General features: G+C 35.0%; 3 protein-coding genes across 3 annotated transcripts; all 3 read right to left on the bottom strand.

Moving 5' to 3' along the window:
- Nucleotides 1-12,106: 12,106 nt before the first annotated feature.
- Nucleotides 12,107-15,495, bottom strand: LOC147567868 (UNC93-like protein 3). Its single transcript, XM_086654387.1, has 11 exons — nt 15,372-15,495; nt 14,755-14,854; nt 14,340-14,626; nt 14,065-14,228; nt 13,915-13,978; nt 13,670-13,828; nt 13,310-13,554; nt 13,142-13,232; nt 12,698-12,810; nt 12,471-12,594; nt 12,107-12,370 (listed from the first exon to the last, which is right to left on the bottom strand). Exons 3-11 carry the CDS (start codon nt 14,493-14,495, stop codon nt 12,188-12,190), a joined length of 1,299 nt encoding a protein of 432 aa, XP_086510513.1. The 5' UTR covers nt 14,496-14,626; nt 14,755-14,854; nt 15,372-15,495; the 3' UTR covers nt 12,107-12,187.
- Nucleotides 15,270-19,452, bottom strand: LOC147567867 (Major facilitator superfamily protein). The gene is made up of 10 exons (XM_086654386.1): nt 18,876-19,452; nt 18,613-18,776; nt 18,321-18,384; nt 18,129-18,242; nt 17,980-18,024; nt 16,907-17,160; nt 16,711-16,801; nt 16,374-16,486; nt 16,156-16,279; nt 15,270-15,601 (listed from the first exon to the last, which is right to left on the bottom strand). Exons 1-10 carry the CDS (start codon nt 19,029-19,031, stop codon nt 15,419-15,421), a joined length of 1,308 nt encoding a protein of 435 aa, XP_086510512.1. The 5' UTR covers nt 19,032-19,452; the 3' UTR covers nt 15,270-15,418.
- A 196-nt stretch (nt 19,453-19,648) lies between these two features.
- Nucleotides 19,649-20,245, bottom strand: LOC147567866 (histone H2B.11-like). The gene has a single exon (XM_086654388.1). It carries the CDS (start codon nt 20,243-20,245, stop codon nt 19,772-19,774), a length of 474 nt encoding a protein of 157 aa, XP_086510514.1. The 3' UTR covers nt 19,649-19,771.

Here is a 20,245-nt window from a genome sequence, read left to right as displayed (position 1 = left end):
AACGACGGCAAGGGATAAAGTGATCGGGAGTAAATTTGGCGGAAGTATTTTTCGTGAAACGCTTTGTTTTCCGCCAAAATAAAATATCCCCGCGCAAAGTATCACTGACGGAATGGATAATATCCGTCGGCAACTAACCACTCCTGACGGAAAACATCACCGTCGACAAACACTGTCGGGGAAAGAAAACACGGGAAGTTCACGGAAGTGATCTATGCCGACGGTTTTTCGTAAAACCGTCGGCAGTAATAACCTATACCGACGGTAAATATGAAAACCGTCGGCCATATAAGCTATTGCCGACGGAATTTAGGGTCACCGTGTCGGCAATAAAGTGGGATAACCCCAAAACTCCATCATGTGACTGATATCCTTAGTTTTCGGGATTAATCAGGACAAATCCAATGGAGGGCATGCCTTCCAAGTTTTTAAGCAAGATCCCACATTCTCGGGTGCAGCCGACAAGAATCAGATTTTAACTCTCTTGTGTTCAACCAGAGAGAGTAAAAACTGGATTCGAACGGAGAACAACAAAGTATTGTTGTGCAACCTCCCAAGATCCTCCTGTCCAAAACAAGAAGGTTACGTACCACAATGAACCACATTTCTTATATTCATTCTGTTAGAGATTGAATTGTTGGAATTTTGGACAAGTTATTAAGTAATCTATTTTATAAAATCAGAAATTAATTTTTATAATGTTTGAATTTGAAATTTATGTCTAATAGTTATATCTTTTGATAAATTATATGAAGAGATATCTCTTTTTGTGAAAAGATTTTCTACTTGAAAAATGTCTCTTTGTATTCTATAAATAAAGTTTTCTCTAAACAAACTAGATGTTGATGAAATAATATGTAGAAAAAATATCGAAAAACCTTTGCCATCCTCATTATGTTCTAATGCTCTTTAAGTGAAATTTCCACAAGTTACTTGGTGTAGTTTCACAAAGGCTTGTCATATCTTGGGAAGCAATTTGCCTTGTAACCTTCAAGTAATCTCGAGTGAGAGGGGGCAAATAATGCTTTAAGGAAAGTGTACCTTGTACACGCTTCAAGCCTATAATTTCCATCCCTCTTCTATTCATCTTTATTTGTTCATTTGAAGACAAGTTTATAACAATCTTAAAGCATTATTTACATAGAGATTGAAACTACAATAAAACAAACTTTTGTGGAGTGCTTTGTCGTTTAGAATTGGATCACCAATATTCCTACTTTAACAATCCACAAGTTATCCATCAGATAAGTTTTTCCATCTTCTTCTATATTTGATGTTATTATTTTTGCTTGGTATTATTTTGCGAAAACAAGAAGTGGAGAAACAAGAATAAGGAGGGTCGTAAATTGGATAAGTCTTATTTCTTATATTATTACTGAACCATTTTATTAGTTATACAATTGAGTACTATTGTTGTGGTTTCAAATATGGTTCAATTCTTGATATTAATTATTTGATATATGCATAATGCAGTGATTTTTTTTTTAATTAAGTACAATTAACAGTCATGTGAAGGGTGAATACTGAAACGGTAGGGTCAACATTTGGATGATGCCTTCTGAATCTTCTCATCTTTACAAAGAGATGCGAGAGCAGTATGGAAGGGTTACTATAATGAAATAGTAAGCCTATTACTACAAATGCATGGGGAAATACAGGAAAAGAAAAAAAAAAGAATAAGAAACATGAGAGGTAAGTCTTTATCATGGTTGGAAGAAAACCGAGTGACACATCATGACGGTACAAATGTGGAGTTTGTATATTTCACACTACAGAAATACGACAACAAAAATGTGCCACAAAAACTTTCATGGACTCAACAATAAAGGTATGTTTGTAGTGTTCATCAATCTTGATAAATCATCCATAGTTGTGGGCGGTTTGAGACTTACATCAATGGGTATTAAAAAAAAGAATCTGGTGTGAGAAAAAATTTTGTAGGTCTTTCATAAAAAAAAAAAAATTGGTAACAATTTGGAAGGTCACACAGAGGGTTTCTTGCACACTACAAAAATAGAGACTTTTAGCGACGGCTTAAAACCGTCGGTAATAGAATATAACCGTCGCAGAAACTATTTAGTGACGGTCAAAATCCGTCGTGGAAGCCACCGTCGGGGATACTTTTCGCGACAGTTGGTAGCGGCGGGGTTTTAAATCCGCCGCTAAAAGCAATTATTAGCGACAATTTGTGTACAGAAAGAACCGTCGCTTCTGCAAAGTTGCGACGGCAGAAAACCGTCGGTGATATGTTCTGATTTTCTAAAAAAAAAATTGTATTTCGAAACAATAAATTAACCCTCTGATTTGGAATCAATATATAAAACATTTCCAAATCTGTCAAAGTACTATTATATCAGCCACAAAACATTACAACATTTCTTTTAGTTTCGATAGCGAAAACAAAAACGAAAGAAGTTCTAATTTCAGCTTCTAACTTGGTTTCTCCCTACAGACTTATAAACTCCAAGTTTCATACAAAAGGTTTATCATAATAGAATCCCACCAACGTCCAATATCTTTATCTTTACCTTGTCTCCATCTTCTTGATAGCTTCTTCTATTCCTGGTATAGCTTTACCGAAGGAAGACCATTGTTTTGCTGTCAAGTTTCTACCTAAGATGATAAAATAAGAAAAACATTAGAATCATCCATAGAATTTTAGTTCCTATACAGGTAGAAACAGCAAGGAGTTGCAGTATTCGAACAATTACCAAATATATAAAGTACTAGATCACTCAAGTACCAAAAATGGGATAGTAAAACACGAAAAGCATTAGGCAGTAGATTCTTCAATAATACCTGATCGAGCCTGCTAGGGAGTAGGGATTTCATTAAGAAATCTCAAATTGATTATAGAACTAATACTACTTTCAGAGGTGATGTTAAGGAAAACAAAACTGATCATAGGGACTAGGGAGTAACGCATTCTAACGATGAACTAGCAAGCAGTATTGAGATTTTGAAGTAGCTCTTGTAAAGAGCATTAAGAACCCAGCAGCAAGAAGTGGGCAACGGATGCGTCAAAATGATAATAACAACAAGTGTGTAAGAAATGAGAAGCTATGACAGATTGATGCTGAGTATCTAAACCCATAAACATTAGTGTCATACTTTGGCATGCCCAATTTAAACTAATAAACCTAGGGTTTCAGATCCTTTGTGTTAGACATTAACATATAATAGCTGTAACATTGTGTTAGACATTGATGTGCCCAATTAGACTAAGCGAATGGGTTGAACCACCCCATTTTGTACGATCATGGGAAATAAAATCAATTACAAAAGAGTGAGCAGTAACATCCCATTATGATTCTGACATTTAACGATATATAATAGCTGTAATGAAGAAATGACTCGCCACAACAACATTTCTTAACTATGAGAAATAATATAGTTCTCAACATTCAGTAAAGTAGCTGCAAGAGGAAAAAATTGGATTGCAGAATAGTAGTATAATATTAAATCACGTTTGAGAAAAATTAAAAATTTCACATGAAATGTCATCAGAAATTTGAAGACTCAACATTGTAGTGATCAAAAAACTTATCAACATAATATCAGCATACCTGCATAATGACTAGCACATCCAAGGGGTCATTGTCCTCACAAAGAGTACGAGGGATAAATAAAGCCATAGTTGTGGGGGTAGACGACTGAGTCAACCTGCCAAAATAGTTTCGATGGGTCATGAAAATGTCCCATCTAAGTCGTTTAATTTAGCCAAGTTAGTCGGTTTCGAGTCTTTATTATAATAAAATGGTTGGTTTTCTTGATTAGTTGTCTTTTGTAGAGTTATGTGTGAAAAGCGATTAAAAACGAGAGGAAGTTACTTGAAGGGCATTTTGGTCTTTTGGACACAAGGGTATTCTGGTAAATTTGGCCAAGATCAGTGTATGGGTGAAAAGTAGAGTCCGAGACGAGCTCGTAGGAGAAAACGGAAGTCAATTCGGAGTCCGGAAGAGTGAGATATGCATAGTCAAAGTTGGAGTCAAACAATGTAGACTGGTGGGACACTGTTGGGCACCATTCTGGCTGGTGGGACACAACCAGGTGACGTGGCACGTCCTGAATGCACCCAACGGACAGCAGCATGTGGTCCCTCTTTTCACTTTTAAGCCATCCGGAAATTACTTTTATGCCCCTCCTTTTTGTCTCACTTTATGTTCAACCAATAAGAAATCATTTCTTGAGTAGAAAGCAACCATAACTTTCTATTTGAACCCTCTTTCTCCCATTTTCTCCCAATTAACTCCTAAAACCCTAGCCATCAACCCATCTATAAATAAATCTCTACTCTTTCATTTCTCTCTAGACTTAAAATCCCTCTCAAAAGGCTTCCTTCTCTAATTTCTAAGCCACTTCTCCTTCTATCTTCTAACCCTAAACCTATTTCTTTCTCCTTTCTCTAGCCACTTCATCTATTCTCTACAATTTCTTTCTACTCCTAATTTCTTCTTCTAAACTTCTAATTTCTCCATTACTTCTTCTCTAAAATCTCTTCTTCTTCTATCTCTCTTCTAAATTTTTCTTCTTTTATCTTCTAAAAAGCTATTATTTGGAGTTTTGGGTAATATTCTTGGAAATATTTGGAGCTAATATTGGGCATCAACATGGAGGCACAAGGAGCTATGGATCTAAATCTCATTTGGTGATTTATTTTCATTATCTTTTGTAATTCCATTTACTTTAGAATTTCAATGAATATTACTTTCGATTTCATGAGTAGCTAATCTTGTATCTAGAGTTTTAGAGGAAACCCATACTTGGGCTTATTTTGAAATATGGTATTGATTAATGAATCCTTGTATTGAGCTTCAATGTCTATTAATTGTTATTTCATATAGATCTTATAATCTTGTCTTTGTTCATGCTTCATAGTGAGATATTTCATGCTTTTGTTAAGTTATTAGATGGGATATGCTTATTAGATGATGAATGATTATTAAGGAATATAACTTTTATGTGACAATCAATTATAATATAAATGATTTTGAAATGTGTTATTAAAGAATATCTTCCAGAATCTAAATAGTTTATTATGTTAGATTTTGAGTTATATATGAAAAAGAGAATTTGTTAATTGAATGCATGTTTTAGATAGTCCATTTATGTGGTGGAATCAAGAACCCTAGATTTCTTTCCCATCTTGATTTCATTATTCTTTAGTCTTTTCTTGTTTTCTTTTAAAAATAGTTTTCACAAAATCAAACCAAAATTAATGAATGGAGTGTTAATTTAAGATTTAGATAAAATTACTTGTCCCTTGGAACGATTTCCCGATTTACAAACTTTACTATAACTTGATCCCTACACTTGGGGAATAGACCTATTTTGGGCCTATCAAGTTTCAATTGTAAGATCATAAGATATACAACTCTAGTAGGGAAGACCACTGATAAGAACATTGAGTTCTTTATTACCTTGATAAGCTCAGTTTCTTGTCCAGTTCGTATTTCACCTTACTCCCTCTTCATATTTCCACCACCTGCATAATTTAGAGAGGTTTTCGCTCAAATTCATGTACCATTAGCTCTGTTTGCGCCTAAGCATGTTTGTTGAGAGAAACAATTAACAGGTTCGTAGAATCATAAATCACTAAAAAGCTACAATAGCAAAGTTGTGCTTTGTACGATAAATGACTACTGAAGTTACTATTAATTCTTTTCAATACATAAAGCTACAATAGCAAAGTTGTGGATTGCAGAATTGTCGGCTACAGTTATCTCATATTATACATGCTGGTTATCAATACTTGATACCCATTTATTAATTATCTCCTCCAAAAGATATACATGCTGGTAATGGCATTAAATATGAAAAGATATAGTTCCTTTGTCGTTTCATTTCAGTTTAAGAAGGCAAGTAGGAAAGTGGAGAGAGAGAGAGAGATGAGTTTACTTGTAACCGACAATTTGTTGTTCCATTTCAGTTGCGTGAAGTTGGTACTTGTGATGAACCTCGAGAGTCCTACGAAGATATTCAATAGTTAAAATGTAAAATCAGCAAAGAAGTGGTTACCAAAAATTTGACGACTCCATTACTAAACGCATAATTCAAGAATTTGACGACTCCATCATCATACTCCTTTGAAACCCTATTCTTGTGACCCAACTCTTATCCATGATGGCAATTTAAATCTAAATCAAACAATCAAGTATTAGAAAAGTTTGATATGTTTTCACTTAGTAGTCATGAATAATTTCATATAATAAATAACAATCATACTATAAATGCAATTAACACACATCATACCATGAACGCTATTAAGCTTCATACATGAACTGGTATTTAGGATCTCAAACAATAAACTATTAACCAAGTTCCAATCAAGTATATATTTGGCATAATTAACATGTTATTAAGCTTCAAGACAGAATTTCTAATTGTTAAAACACTCAAACTAGTACTTTTATTAGACCCATGTCACTATCATACTTGGGAGATATTTAGTGCTTGGGTCAAGGATAAGTACCGGATTTAGTGTTTAGGTCACAAGTTTGTCCGTTATAGGGTCTAGGTCACGGACTAACAGTTGACCCGTTGACTAATGACGATAGCTAACTACCGTCATTAGTCAAGATGGTCAATGGTTAGTCTGTGACCCAAACCCTAAAGCCGGTACTTATCCTTGACCCAAACACTAAACACGAGCTGATGTGAGCCGTTCCAAGTCCCCTTTGTTGCTGCCATGAAAACCGAGTTAGTCCATTGAAATCCCAAACTCGAGGGTCTTCAATGAACGTCCAAGCTGCTGCCACCTTCCATGAACCGAGCTCAACTCCTTCTTCTTGTGTCGGCGTAAGCATTGGCCGGTCGGCCAAGCTTTTGCTGGTCATCTCTATCTCTTTCTCTCTTTTCAAGCTCTCAAACCCTAACTCTCAAGAACCCTAGAAAACTCCCAACTTCAGAAAACCCTAGCTTTTCCCCCCTTTTCATAATAAAAGGTGGAGATCCGTTCATTTACTCATCCAACAATTTTCGATACAATCGCCATGGATTCAGATCTAAAAAACAAGGTAAAATCAGATCTAGAATCTTTTATTAAATTAAAACAATCACATCGATTAGGTCTTGTTTGGAATAGAAGTTATCTTCTTCATGGTCTTCCGGAAACTGAAAAATCATCATTCGTTTCTGTCATGGCTAAATTCCTTAACTACGATATCTATGATATAGATCTATCAAATGTTACTGATGATTCTGACCTAAAAATGATTCTTCTTCAAACAACAAATCGATTAGTTATTTTTATTAAAGATTTAGATCCATATTTGAATGAGAAATCAACATCTATAAGTTTATCAGGGATTTTGAATTTCATGGACAAAATTTTCTCTACTTGGCTGAAGAAATAATCATGGTGACTACCATGCACAACAAAGACCAAATTGATCCATCAATTTTAAGACCTGGACGAATTGATGTTCAAAATTATTTTCCTTTTTGTGATTTTAATGCATTCAAATCTATTTCCCTCTTTGGAACGGCTCACAGCAACGCGATTTAGTGTTTGGGTCAAGGATAAATACCGGCTTTAGGGTATGGGTCACAGACTAACCATTGACCCGTTGACTAATGACGCTAGTTAACGACGTCATTAGTCAACGTGGTCAATGGTTAGTCTGTGACCCAGACCCTATAACGGACAAACTTGTGACCTAAACACTAAAGTCGGTACCTATCCTTGACCCAAACGCTAAATATCCCATCATACTTTACCCATACATGCATATACATGACTTTCAAATGTGTTTGGGTATCTCTCAATACTTTAACCTAATAAGCATAAATATTTATATTCTCGAAGTTAGCTAATTTGTGGCATTCTTCATTCAACAGATGATCAAGTAACATCATAAATATTTATATTCTCTAAGTTAGCTAATTTGTGGCATTCTTCATTCAACAGATGATCAAGTAACATCATTAATTTGTGGCATATACATGATTTTCAAAGGTGTTTGGGTATCTCTCAATACTTCCATCAATGGAGAAACAAAGTCAAGTAACATCATTAATTTCAGATCGAATTTGCCAAATTTCCTACTGAAAATGAACTATTCATGCATCTAAATCATCTAAAATTGGAAGCAGATGATCATTTAGGAATTTCATCGAACATATACAAGTCAATTCTTGAAACATCAACATTACAGATCGAACAACAAAACTTACCATGTTAATCATCATCTTTAAAACCTAATTTGTTATCTAGTAAGCACTACAAGTAAGAAAATAGGAACCACTAAGAACTATAAACTTAGATTAGACATGGCAAAATGAAGTTTTGAATTAGTATTCCACAGATAAATAATCAATACATACCATCTCTTCCTTCTCTCACTAACACTAATATAGTCAATTTATTTGAATCTGAGTTTAAACTGATCAGTATTCATTAAAGTGTCGCATGGGTGGTTTGTACAAGTGATTATTATAGCTATCAAAACACATAAGAGATAATACAGAACAATGTATCAAAATCTAACACTAAAATAGACTTCATCCTACACCCAAAAGGACTAAAGGAGACATGAGTTTGATTATCAAAATCTAACAAGTTTGTTGTTCATAATAGTTTACATTTTTTGTAGTGGTTCTAACAGTTTATCGAATACTTTCGATGATCTTAGCAATGATAAAAGTAACCAAAAACTCATTGGATCGGCTCATATGTCTGCGACTACATTATTATAGAAAGCAGCTCAAATGGGTGCCACTATGAGTAGTAGTATTAACTCTCCCATTATGCCGAAAAGCTTTGTTTCTGGTATGGTTGGATTATACCGTGATTTTAATAGCATAAGGTCTTCATATAACCAGCAGCAAGATCAAACCAACAGTAGTAATAGTAAATCTAATAACAATTACATCGACACTAACATCGCTAACAACATCGCTAAGGTTTACGAAATCTACTTAACGTCGACGGTAAATGTGTGCGAGCTGCTGGGAAGCTCATTAGACACAAGAGTGAGAAACAACAAAATTGACAACAAGATATAACTAGTCAAAAAAGGAAAATAGCAGTTTAAACTTAATGATTAAGTCTCTCTCTTTACTAATTTCTTCAGACAAAATCAAATCGATTTCACTTCTCATGAACAAGTTTTTTTGAATTTCATCAAATTTTTTCTTTTGGTTTAATCTTACTTCATAGTAATACAAAGAGGAACAAAGGATCTAGAGTGAGAAACAACAAACCTCGGCATCAGCAACTTCGTTAGACTTTTCTAGGGTTTACACTTCAGTAGCTTCATCTCTCTCTCTCTCTTCCTCCCTCCCTCTGCGTATTTCTCTTTCCTCGTAATCTCTGAGATTTCTCTCTCTCTCTCTCTCCTCCCGAACTAGGCAGACGAGGAGAAACTAGGGCAAACAGGAAAGACGACCCACCTTAGTAAAATGAGTGGCCGCAGTAATTAGTAACTTTTGCCAACAGTTTTTAGAAAACCGTCGTTAAATACCGTCGCCAAAAGTCTCTGTTTTTGTAGTGGCACTATTTAAATCATATTGACATTTGTGACTTAATGATGATGACATAAAGACATATTAGTATACATACTCTAAATGGTCGGGGTAATAGTTTTTTATATGATATTTTGTATGAGAATGATTTCTCCTATTGAGATTGCATTATCGAAGTTGCAATAATTTGATGTTAACGTAATCAATCTCATGTCAACTATGTTCTCTAAAGTCTCTACAAGATATATGAAAAAGGGAGACATCAAGTGATATTAAAACAGTGGGAGTGATTACATTTCATGAAGTCAATGTTTCTCATAATTAAACAGGAAATTGAGAGAGATACAGTTAATTGTTGGAACTTGAAATTGTGGGGGTGCCTACACTTTCATAGTTATGAAGAGAGATTAAAATCATCACAAGATTCATTGCAAACGAAGTGGAGAGGCTAAGTACCATCAACAAGGCAGTGATGGTTTACTCTCCCAATAGTGGGAGTTAATGAATTTATATTTGTAAGTCGGGATTACATAAAATGAAATTACTTACTCAAATAGTGGGGGTAATTCAGTTTCATGAGATGATATTTTAAAGAGATAATATTCATATATCGAGTTGATGATTCTTATGACATATAGAAAATCAATATTAACAAAGTGGGTAACAATCTTGATATTAGAGTGGCCAATCTAATATCAAGAGGATTGTTGTTACATGTTCATAGAAGAAGAGAGATTAGATACATCACAAGATTCATTGCAAACGAAGTGGAGAGGCTAAGTACCATCAACAAGGCAGTGATGGTTTACTCTCCCAATAGCGGGAGTTAATGAATTTATATTTGTAAGTCGACGAGGATTACATAAAATGAAATTACTTACTCAAATAGTGGGGGTAATTCAGTTTCATGAGATGATATTTTAAAGAGATAATATTCATATATCGAGTTGATGATTCTTATGACATATAGAAAATCAATATTAACAAAGTGGGTAACAATCTTGATATTAGAGTGGCCAATCTAATATCAAGAGGATTGTTGTTACATGTTCATAGAAGAACAACATTTTCTTTCGATTCTAAATGAGATTTAGAAAAGGAAAAGAAAAAAATTATATATTTAAAATGTGATGAATATAATTTAGAATCCAATATTAATTTGGAAATATGTGAAAACTATTGAGAAAAGTTTATGAAAGGATCAATTGGTCACTTGAATATGTACATATGACAATGTACATAACAAAAGACGTCCATGTGAAATACTTAATTAATGATGGAATTAATAGTGTTACATTTACAAAATGTAAACGTTGTTTATCAAATCTCTGACGAGAGATATGTTTAAACTTTCATATCTAGAGAGATGGAGTTGAGACTCTTTACATAAAAGTCACCATTGACGGCAACCCAACCTAATACTAGGAAATGACTAGTCTTAGGTTCAATGGGTAACGACAAGTCATTGATAAGTGACTAGTTTCAACACTTAAATTTTATATCTAACCCTATCTAGGATGATAAGTGTTGGTTGCTACAGACTGAGGTTGAGCTTAAAACTCTTAATGAAGTTCAGTCAAAGACAAGTATCTCTAAAGTAGCAAAGATACTAGAAGAACTTCAACTATGTGAACTTAGAGGTGGTGCCGCCTCTCATTAGATTTAGAGTTTATCTAAGGAGAGTTCATGAAACCAAGAAGCACATGGCCATATAAGTGCTAAGCGAGAAAAGTGTGGAGCAAAAGAACAAATGTATCGTGTGTGTGGTGTTACCGGTCTTATCACAAGGAATAACTGGTTCAAAGCTACAAGCTACCTGGGATTTCGATAAAACTTTGTGCACTTACATTAAGGTATGGTTCAAATCGAAAGATACCATACTTTATGCACTAATACTAATTTATTTAGTTTGGCAAAGGAGTTTTTATTAATAATTGTCCAAGTGGGGGATTGTTGGAATTTTTGACAAGTTATTAAGTTTATAAAATCAGAAATTAATTTTTATAATGTTTGAATTTGAAATTTATGTCTAATAGTTATATCTTTTGATAAATTATATGAAGAGATATCTCTTTTTGTGAAAAGATTTTCTACTTGAAAAATGTCACTTTGTTTTCTATAAATAAAGTTTTCTCTAAACAAACTAGATGTTGATGAAATAATGTGTAGAAAAAATATCGAAAAACCTTTGCCATCCTCGTTATGTTCTAATGCTCCTTAAGTGAAATCTCCACAAGAAGGCTTGTCATATCTTGAGAAGCAATTTGCTTTGTAACCTTCAAGTAATCTCGAGTGAGAGGGGGCAAATAATGCTTTAAGGAAAGTGTACCTTGTACACGTTTCAAGCCTATAATTTCCATCCCTCTTCTATTCATCTTTATTTGTGCATTTGAAGACAAGTTTATAACAGGAATAAAAGTCAGAAATATTTCATAAATCAAATATACTTTCTAATCTTTTAATGTCTAATTTGTTTGTGTTTGATCAAGCAGGTTAGAAGTCCACAGATGAATAACCCAAGAAAATTGGAAAATAGCCTATCACCTCACCTGTAAGTTCTTTGTCAATCTATCTATGAATCTTCTCACCTAAGAAATCTACTTTTGTTTTCATCTTCTTTGGGTTAGAAATGAAATTATGGTGCAGAGCTAAATTCAACTTTGGTACAACTCGTAAGGACCCATATGATCCAATTATCTATGTTGAGAAAGAGAACATGTAATCAAGATTCTAAAGGAGAAAATGCTCTCTCTAAGTGCAGAGTAAGAAAGAAGGCAACCATTGACACCAACAAAGAAACCAACATCAGAATTATAATAGCCTGCAATGTGATGTATGGGCTCAGAAAAAACACAACTGCGACTAATGCCGAATGCCAAACCTTGAGTTGAGCAAATGCGCCTTCCTGCATCAGAAAATTTCTCTTAATATCAGACCGGATGGCCAAAAGTAGAAATGATTGTTTTTTATGTCAAGACAAGAATATAGATGATAAAAATTATTACCATGTCGTGTTTAAAAAGAATTCCAAGCAAGGCATTCAGCTGCGTATTGAATATAGCTTCACCCGTACCGAGCATAGCTGCCATAATAAGTGGGTAAATATAGCCAAGAGAGGTACTAGTTGTGCTGCATCAACAAATAACCAAATCCAAAACGAGAAAAGCGATTTAAATACCTAAGTAGAGGTCTCACAATGTTTATAAGTATAGAACTATACAAGAAATTCTACCTGTAACTCAGCAGAATCCACAAAAGTACAACAGTGTGAACCAGAGCTCCACAAGGAGTTATTAAAGTAATTGAGAAGAGATCAGATGTAAATCTTCCAGCAACCAATGAAGACTGTCACAGAAACAGTGCCGTAAGTTTATAGATTAACCTACAAGATACAACATCCAGGGTCTTTTTTCATGCTGAGAGATGGTTTATTTCGTGCGAAAAATTGTGATAATTAATCACCAGTCATAACATATGATGATCTCCTACGGTACCCACTAAACTATTACCAAAATATTTAGAAATTCCAGGTATAACTTGGTGAAAACCGTGACCTTGTACGGCAGTGCCTGATCATATCTGAGTAATTTCGGTGTTAGTAAATGTTTCTAGTTGGTGTTGGACCCGAGAGTTATCCATTATAATATCTCATTCATTCTTAGCTATTTGTACTTACAATGGCACCAAAAGCCCCAAAAACAGCCATTGAGCCTCCAACTCCAGACATGCCAAGTGCTGGTTTGACAATGTACTTTGTGAACTCAGCCCTGATATGGAAGAGACACATATAAGATTCTGATAATAATGTTCAAATGATGTGAAAAAACACAAGAAGGATTCTTACGACACAAACGCTTGTTGTAATCCTGTGTACGCGATTAAGGGAATGAGCAATAACATCCTTCTGTCACGTAAAGGAGCAATCACCAAATCCCAGAGAGATACGACAGAAGTAAAGAAAGATTTAGGTCGATCGTCCCTGCCGCTATCATCATCTATTTTACTCAAAAAGTAAAGAAGTATAGTTCCTAACGTCATGCTTCCGAGAAAAACTACAAACAACAATGTTGTTCCATTTGTACTTCCTTTCTGTCAAGATACAAAAGCACAAAAACAATTCAGATAAATAGACAACTTTAGCCTATATATGATATATTGTAGCATGACTAATAAGATTAAAAGGCTAGAAAAGACTAAAACTTGCCTTTCCGTCTCTTAATAAAGCTAGTGAGAGCAGATTTCCAATTATCTGATGACTTGAAAACATTCCCCAAAATTCTCCATTGAAGTTGCCAATGACCACGCCTTCACGTAACTGGCAATATTTGGCATGTCTACGTGCAACGGAAGTGAGATATGTCCCCTGACAATGCGAATATATGAGTGTAAGCATTTTAACTTTCACGTTCGTATATCCTTTTTGTAAAACATTTAAACAAACAGACCCACCTCTCCGATCCAAATAACTGAAGCAGCAAAACCAAGGTATAGAGCAGCAGGAACCATCGTATACCTACAGGAAAACGAGTAAATTTCCTTTCCATATTGCCATTGAAGTCGAGTAAATTTGTACTTGGATCATTAAATAAAACACCATACCAAGAGGGCTTTAAATTCGCCACGATATACAACCAATATCCAGTAGTGCCTAAAATTAGAGCATTCTTCGAGCCCAACATCCGAACGGTTGTTGAAGCAAACAGAGAGAAAAACGTGAAAGAAACGTACAGAATCCCTAGTGAAGTAGTACCCAAATTTTGCTCCTGGAGCAAAATAGCAAAAAAAATACTATGAAACACGAACGAAAAGCTTGATTTGTTTGAATCCATAAACTCAAGATATAAGATTTGAACTAAACAAAATTTAAGATTTACCGTGTTTATAGTACTCTGTAAATTCTGAGCAGCTCCATAAGCCAAAAATATCAATAAGAAAGAACAACTCAGAATGTGAACATCTCTGGTATGACTTTTAACTGAATTTCCAACAATTAATGGAGCTCCTTCTTCACTGCAATCTATGGATTCCATGATTTCAAGTTCTCTCTCTCTCTCTCTGTGCTATAAAAAAGATCTATGAATTGCTTTATTTTTTCATCTTCTTCATATTGGAAAGATGATTTGAGTTTCTTTACTCTGGCTGATCGATCCCCAAAATAAATCTAAAAGAATTGAAAAATAAAACAAAGTGATAAAAATACTATTAAATTGGTATCTTGTGGGTAAACAAATGTTAAAATGAGTCTATCTCAATCATATTTTAATATTTCTATCTTTCCACTATTCATACCTTTTGAAATTTAAATATAGCGCCTATATTGTTTCTGCAACGCTTGATGAAACTAAATATCGATAAAATTGCAATCAACCGATTGAACAAATGTAAATTGCTGTAAGCCACAGGAAAGGGAATGTCAAGGATAAGAGTTGAATCAGACTTCGGCTCAGATATAAGCAAGATTAGTTTAAAGGATTCAGACAGCTGAGTCACCAAACTTATTAGTTAGATTAGCTAGTTACAGAATCAGTTACTTCTTATAAGTTTATAAAATTATAATTTTTATATATGGAATTTGGATGAACTTATGTCCACAAACTATCTTTTCTGGACATTTCAATTTCTATCATTACTTCGAGCTCATGATCTTCTTGATGGTACTTTACCTTCCCCAGCACCTCAAGTTCCAAATCCATCAAGAGACGAACTTGTGTGCGATCCAGATTTTGAGATCCCACTTGCTCACTTGCGTAAGTCAAGCCAACAACCAATTTTGGGACGGTTGAAACAGCTAGTTGAAGCCGACATTTTAAAATGATGGCATAGTAGATATTATTTACATCATAACATTAAGTTTTTTTTACATTGATTAATAGTAGTAGAGTGAGATCAGAATGTCTGAATCTTACATAAGAAAACAGCACACTTCGGACTTGACTTCAAATAGAAAATGTGATTAAGATTCTGAAGAGAATGCTCTTTCTAAATGCAGTGTTAGAAACAAAAAGCCAGCCACTGCAAACAATAGAGCAACTAACATCAGTATTATCATCCCTTGTAATGTGATATGTGGGCTCAGAAAGAACACCACAGCAATCGACGCGCTCTGCCAAACCTTCAGCTGAGCAAATGCACCTTCCTGCACAAAACCCAAGTTCAGACTTCTCACAAGTATCCATCTAATACGCCACCAATTTTGTGAATATAATTATACAGTTTCAGGATGATTCGACTATGTAACTCGTAAACTCAAGAGAGGGGGAAAAACCTAGAAAAAGATTAACCGATTAGCTTCTTCAGCAGACCATGAGTAGGCCAGACAGGGCTTCCCCTGGGGAGGGCAGCAAAGATATTTTCCATATTTCAATGGTATAACTAATATTTATCTACACGTGTTTAGAAGATGATAGTGCGTATTTTATCGGTTCAGTATACAGCTTAGAGATATTTCTATGCTTTGCCACAACCCTTTTCAAGGCTTCACCTAGACATTTTTCGCTTCATCCTTTACGGATCAAAATCCCAAGGTGAACAGAACTTTCAGAAGCCCAGTAGAATGAAGGTAAAAAGGACTGTTCCTACTCGATCTGAACATTCAATACAGATATCAGAACCAGTTTAACTTTCGACCAAAGCTAGCATGAAATAGTCAACTAAAAGCATTAGAGATATTTCTATGCAGTAATTTGTTACCGTATCCTGTTTAAAAAGCATTCCGAGAACCGCATTCAGCTGTGTATTAAGTACTGCATCACCAATACCCAGCATAGCTGCCATAAGAAGTGGATAAACATACCCAAGGACACCACTAGTGGCACTGCATCAACAAATAAGAAAAGCTCGATGACCAGAATTGAAGTCCGACAAGCAGTAAAAAACTAAGCTAAAGTAGAACTTCGTGAAATTTCTACCTGTAACCCAGCAACATCCACATAAATACAATAGCCTGAACCAAAGCTCCACATGGAGTTATTAGTGTGATTGAGAAGAGGCCCGATGTAAATCGTCCAGCAACCAATGAACACTGTCACAATAACATGGTCATAAGTTTGAATTAACCTACAGAGTTCAGACATGATCCCTCGATGAGATGCAGACAAAGTGAGAAACAACCAGTAATTCACTTCCTAGAAGATTGACTTAAATAATTGAACTCAGGTATCTAAAAAATGTTTTACTATGTACTCTCCTAGGCACCCTATCCATGATGAGATAGATCATTTTTACTATCAAACATTTTATACTTACAATGGCATCAAAAGCCCCATACACGGCCATTGAGCCACCCACCCCTGACACACCAAGTGTTGGTTTGACAATGTACTTGGTGAATTCGGCCCTGAAATATAAGACACGCCATAATTTTAATGGAGCGGGGTAAGATCTCAAAAAGGAAGTTACAATGCTCCGTGGTGGTGTGAGCATGGATAGGAGAGGTTCTTACCACACAAATGCTTGTTGTAAGCCTGAATATGCAATTAGTGGGATGAGTAATAACATTCTTCTATCGAGCAAAGGAGCAATTACCAAATCCCAGAGAGAAACCACAGAATCAAAGAAAGTTGGAGAAGGTTTAGCTCTTCCTTCCTCTCCTCTATCATCATCTCTTTTATGCAAGAAGCACATTAATATGGTACCTAAGGTCATGCTTCCAAGGAAGACTACAAACAATAACGTTGTTCCACTCGTACTTCCTCCCTGTCAAAATGTGAAAACCTAAGAAATCATCTGCTGCATCAATAAGCAACCAACAGTGTGGACTTCAAAGTATCATCAACATGTGAAATTCTCAGAACCAATGATCCAACAGAATTTAGAAACACTCGTACACAGAAATATCACATGAAATACATGTCAGCATATTGGCCTGATGAGTTGTGAGCATCTAACATGGACATTTCATACATGACTGTTCACACAAATCGCATTGCCCGAAGCTTGTTTAGATAGTATGCTTAGCAGGTGGTTTATAAGTACGCAAAACACAGCAACCAAGTCTCCTACTAGGGCCTAATAACATTACAATGATTAAGGAATTAATGAACCTACCATGATTATGAACTACCTCCGAGCTGCCATTCACATAATTTCATTAACCACTAGTTGAATTTTCGTTTGCACTACTTTTTGCCCCTTCGGGCGTGGTTAAATAACAAATAAATCAATTTATAAATACGTGTTCCCTCGTTATGAATCCCAGAACTCATCTGTTCATGTGATCATACTAGCATAATCATACTAGGTTTGAAGTTAGTTGAAGATTTCTAACTTCATTTCATAACACAATTTTTTCAGTTCTTGTTAACAACTCATTTGTTTAACTAGAAGAAAACACAAAGCTTGAAACTGCAGATATCCAGCAATACTCAGTTGTAACATAACAAAGTAGTAACTAACGAAGTGTAGAAAAGGCTAAAGAAACCCGTCCATCTTTAAACAAAGCTAGTGTAGACATCCAGCAATACTAAATTGTAAGATAACTAAGTAGCAAAGAATAGAAAATTAGGCTAAAGAAACCTGTCCATCTTTCAACAAAGCTAGTGAGAGCAGATTCCCAATAAGCTGCAACATCAAAAGTCACATAAGTATCTATTGGTAACAGTAATTCAAATAGATTCCCAATATGTAATATTTCTCACTTAAATATGTTTCTAAAGAACAATAACCTGGTGACTCGCGAACATTCCCCAAAATTCTCCATTGAAGTTACCAATGACCATTCCTTCATGTAATTGGTAATCTTTGGCATGGCTCCGTGCAGTGCAAGTGAGATAGGTTCCCTGTCAAGGCCAAAAGACGAATATCTAAGAACAACTACACTTTCAAGTTCACGTTATTTACGTAAAAAAGCAGCCCACCTCTCCGACCCAGATAATTGAAGCACAAAACCCAAGGTATATAGCAGCAGGAACCATGGAATACCTACAGGAGAACAAGTAGATTTTTTATAAAATAAAGCTCAAATCGTGACCCGCATAGTAACTTGCCTTCAACACCAAATAGATTTAAATTTCAGCCCATTTTGCGGTCTCCCAATGTCTTTCATTTGAGCAATAAAAAAATTGATCTATGAATATATAAGCAGTTAATATTTGTACTACAACATCATTCATATAATAACGTTTAACGATGTAAATGATACAACCATACCAGGATGGCTTCAAATTTGCTGCTACGTATAACCAATACCCAGTAGTGCCTAAAACCAGAGCGTTCTTCGAACCCAACATCCGAACAGTTGTTGAAGCAAACAGAGAGAAGAAAGTGAAGGACACATACAAAATCCCCAGCGAAGTAGTACCCAAATTTTGCTCCTGAAAGTAAAAAAACAATCATAAAACTAAAATGTTGAAATTATTGAATCATTGAACTCAAGAAACAAGAATTTCCCTAGAAAAAGTAGAGACTCTCACAGTATTAACAGTACTCTGCAGATTCTGGGCAGCTCCATAAGCCAAAAATATTAGTAAGAAAGCAAAGCTCAAAATATGAACATCTCTTGTGTGATTTTTCGGCGAATCCACGTCAACCAATGGAGCTTCTTCTTCACGTGCATCAAAGGAATTCATGATTTTCAATTTCTCTCTCCAATATCTTAACCTAAAACCCTAAATTAATTCCACACAAAAGAACACTAGCCGGCAAGGATAATCACATGAGACAAAAGCACTCATTCAAATTGCGTTAATTCTTTGTCTTAATCTTCTTCTCGTTCAATCTTTGCTTTCAATTTCTACAGTTGACCGATGGATCCCCAAAATGGATCAGAAGAATCTATGAAATAGAATCCATAACTGAAGAGAATTAAAAAATTGTTTATATCGAGAAGAAATAATTGAATATTGAGACGATTTGATCTTTTAACCATATTTAGGGTTTCCGACTTGTCCTCTTTCCCACCTTTTTTTTTATTTCCATATTCTGATTTCGCGCGTCAACTCCACTCGCGATTCAGGAGGAAACTAAACGCAAAGACGATCTAATAGATCCACCGTTGATCCAAAAATCGCGGATAAATTGAAGACATCCAGATATGCTTTTTACCTTTAATCTAACGGTTCATATATGCCGATTAAAAACAACGTTCAAAATTGATATCAATAATCGTCTTCTTAACCATTCTTAAACGCGTTCAAGATTCTTGATAAAGAGAGAGATTAACAAATAAACACAAACATGAGATCTATAATAAGAAAAAAAAGATTTTTAATATAAGAATTAGAAGATCTGTATATTACAAAATTAGATCAGAACAAAGAATTATTAAATCAAAAGAATTTGAATAAAAACGCAAACCCTAAAAGAAAAATCAAGAACTGGTGAATTTAGTAACAGCTTTAGTACCCTCAGAAACAGCATGTTTAGCCAATTCACCAGGAAGAACTAATCGAACAGCAGTTTGAATCTCACGAGATGTAATCGTTGGTTTCTTATTATAACGAGCAAGTCTTGATGCTTCTTGTGCTAGTTTCTCAAATATATCATTAATAAAACTGTTCATAATTCCCATTGCTTTACTTGAAATTCCAATATCTGGATGAACTTGTTTTAATACCTTGAAAATATAGATCTTGTAAGTTTCCGTACTTTTCTTTACTCTCTTCTTCTTCTTCTTGTCTACGATTGAGACGCCACCTTCTTTTGGTAATCTTTTCTCTGCTTTTGGTTTCTTCTCCGATGATATCGACGGAGTCTTCTCCGTCACGGCGGATTTATTCTCGTCTGTTGGTGGATCAACCGTTGGTTTATTCTCCGCCGGTTTAGTCTCGGATTTGGGCGCCAT

Source organism: Eschscholzia californica, unplaced genomic scaffold (assembly GCF_041429995.1).
Source record: "Eschscholzia californica isolate CP2 unplaced genomic scaffold, dmEscCali1.0.p SCAF_1, whole genome shotgun sequence".
Lineage (NCBI taxonomy): Eukaryota > Viridiplantae > Streptophyta > Magnoliopsida > Ranunculales > Papaveraceae > Eschscholzia > Eschscholzia californica.
The sequence above is the reverse complement of the archived record's forward strand: the minus strand, read 5'-3'. Positions and strand labels throughout refer to the sequence as shown.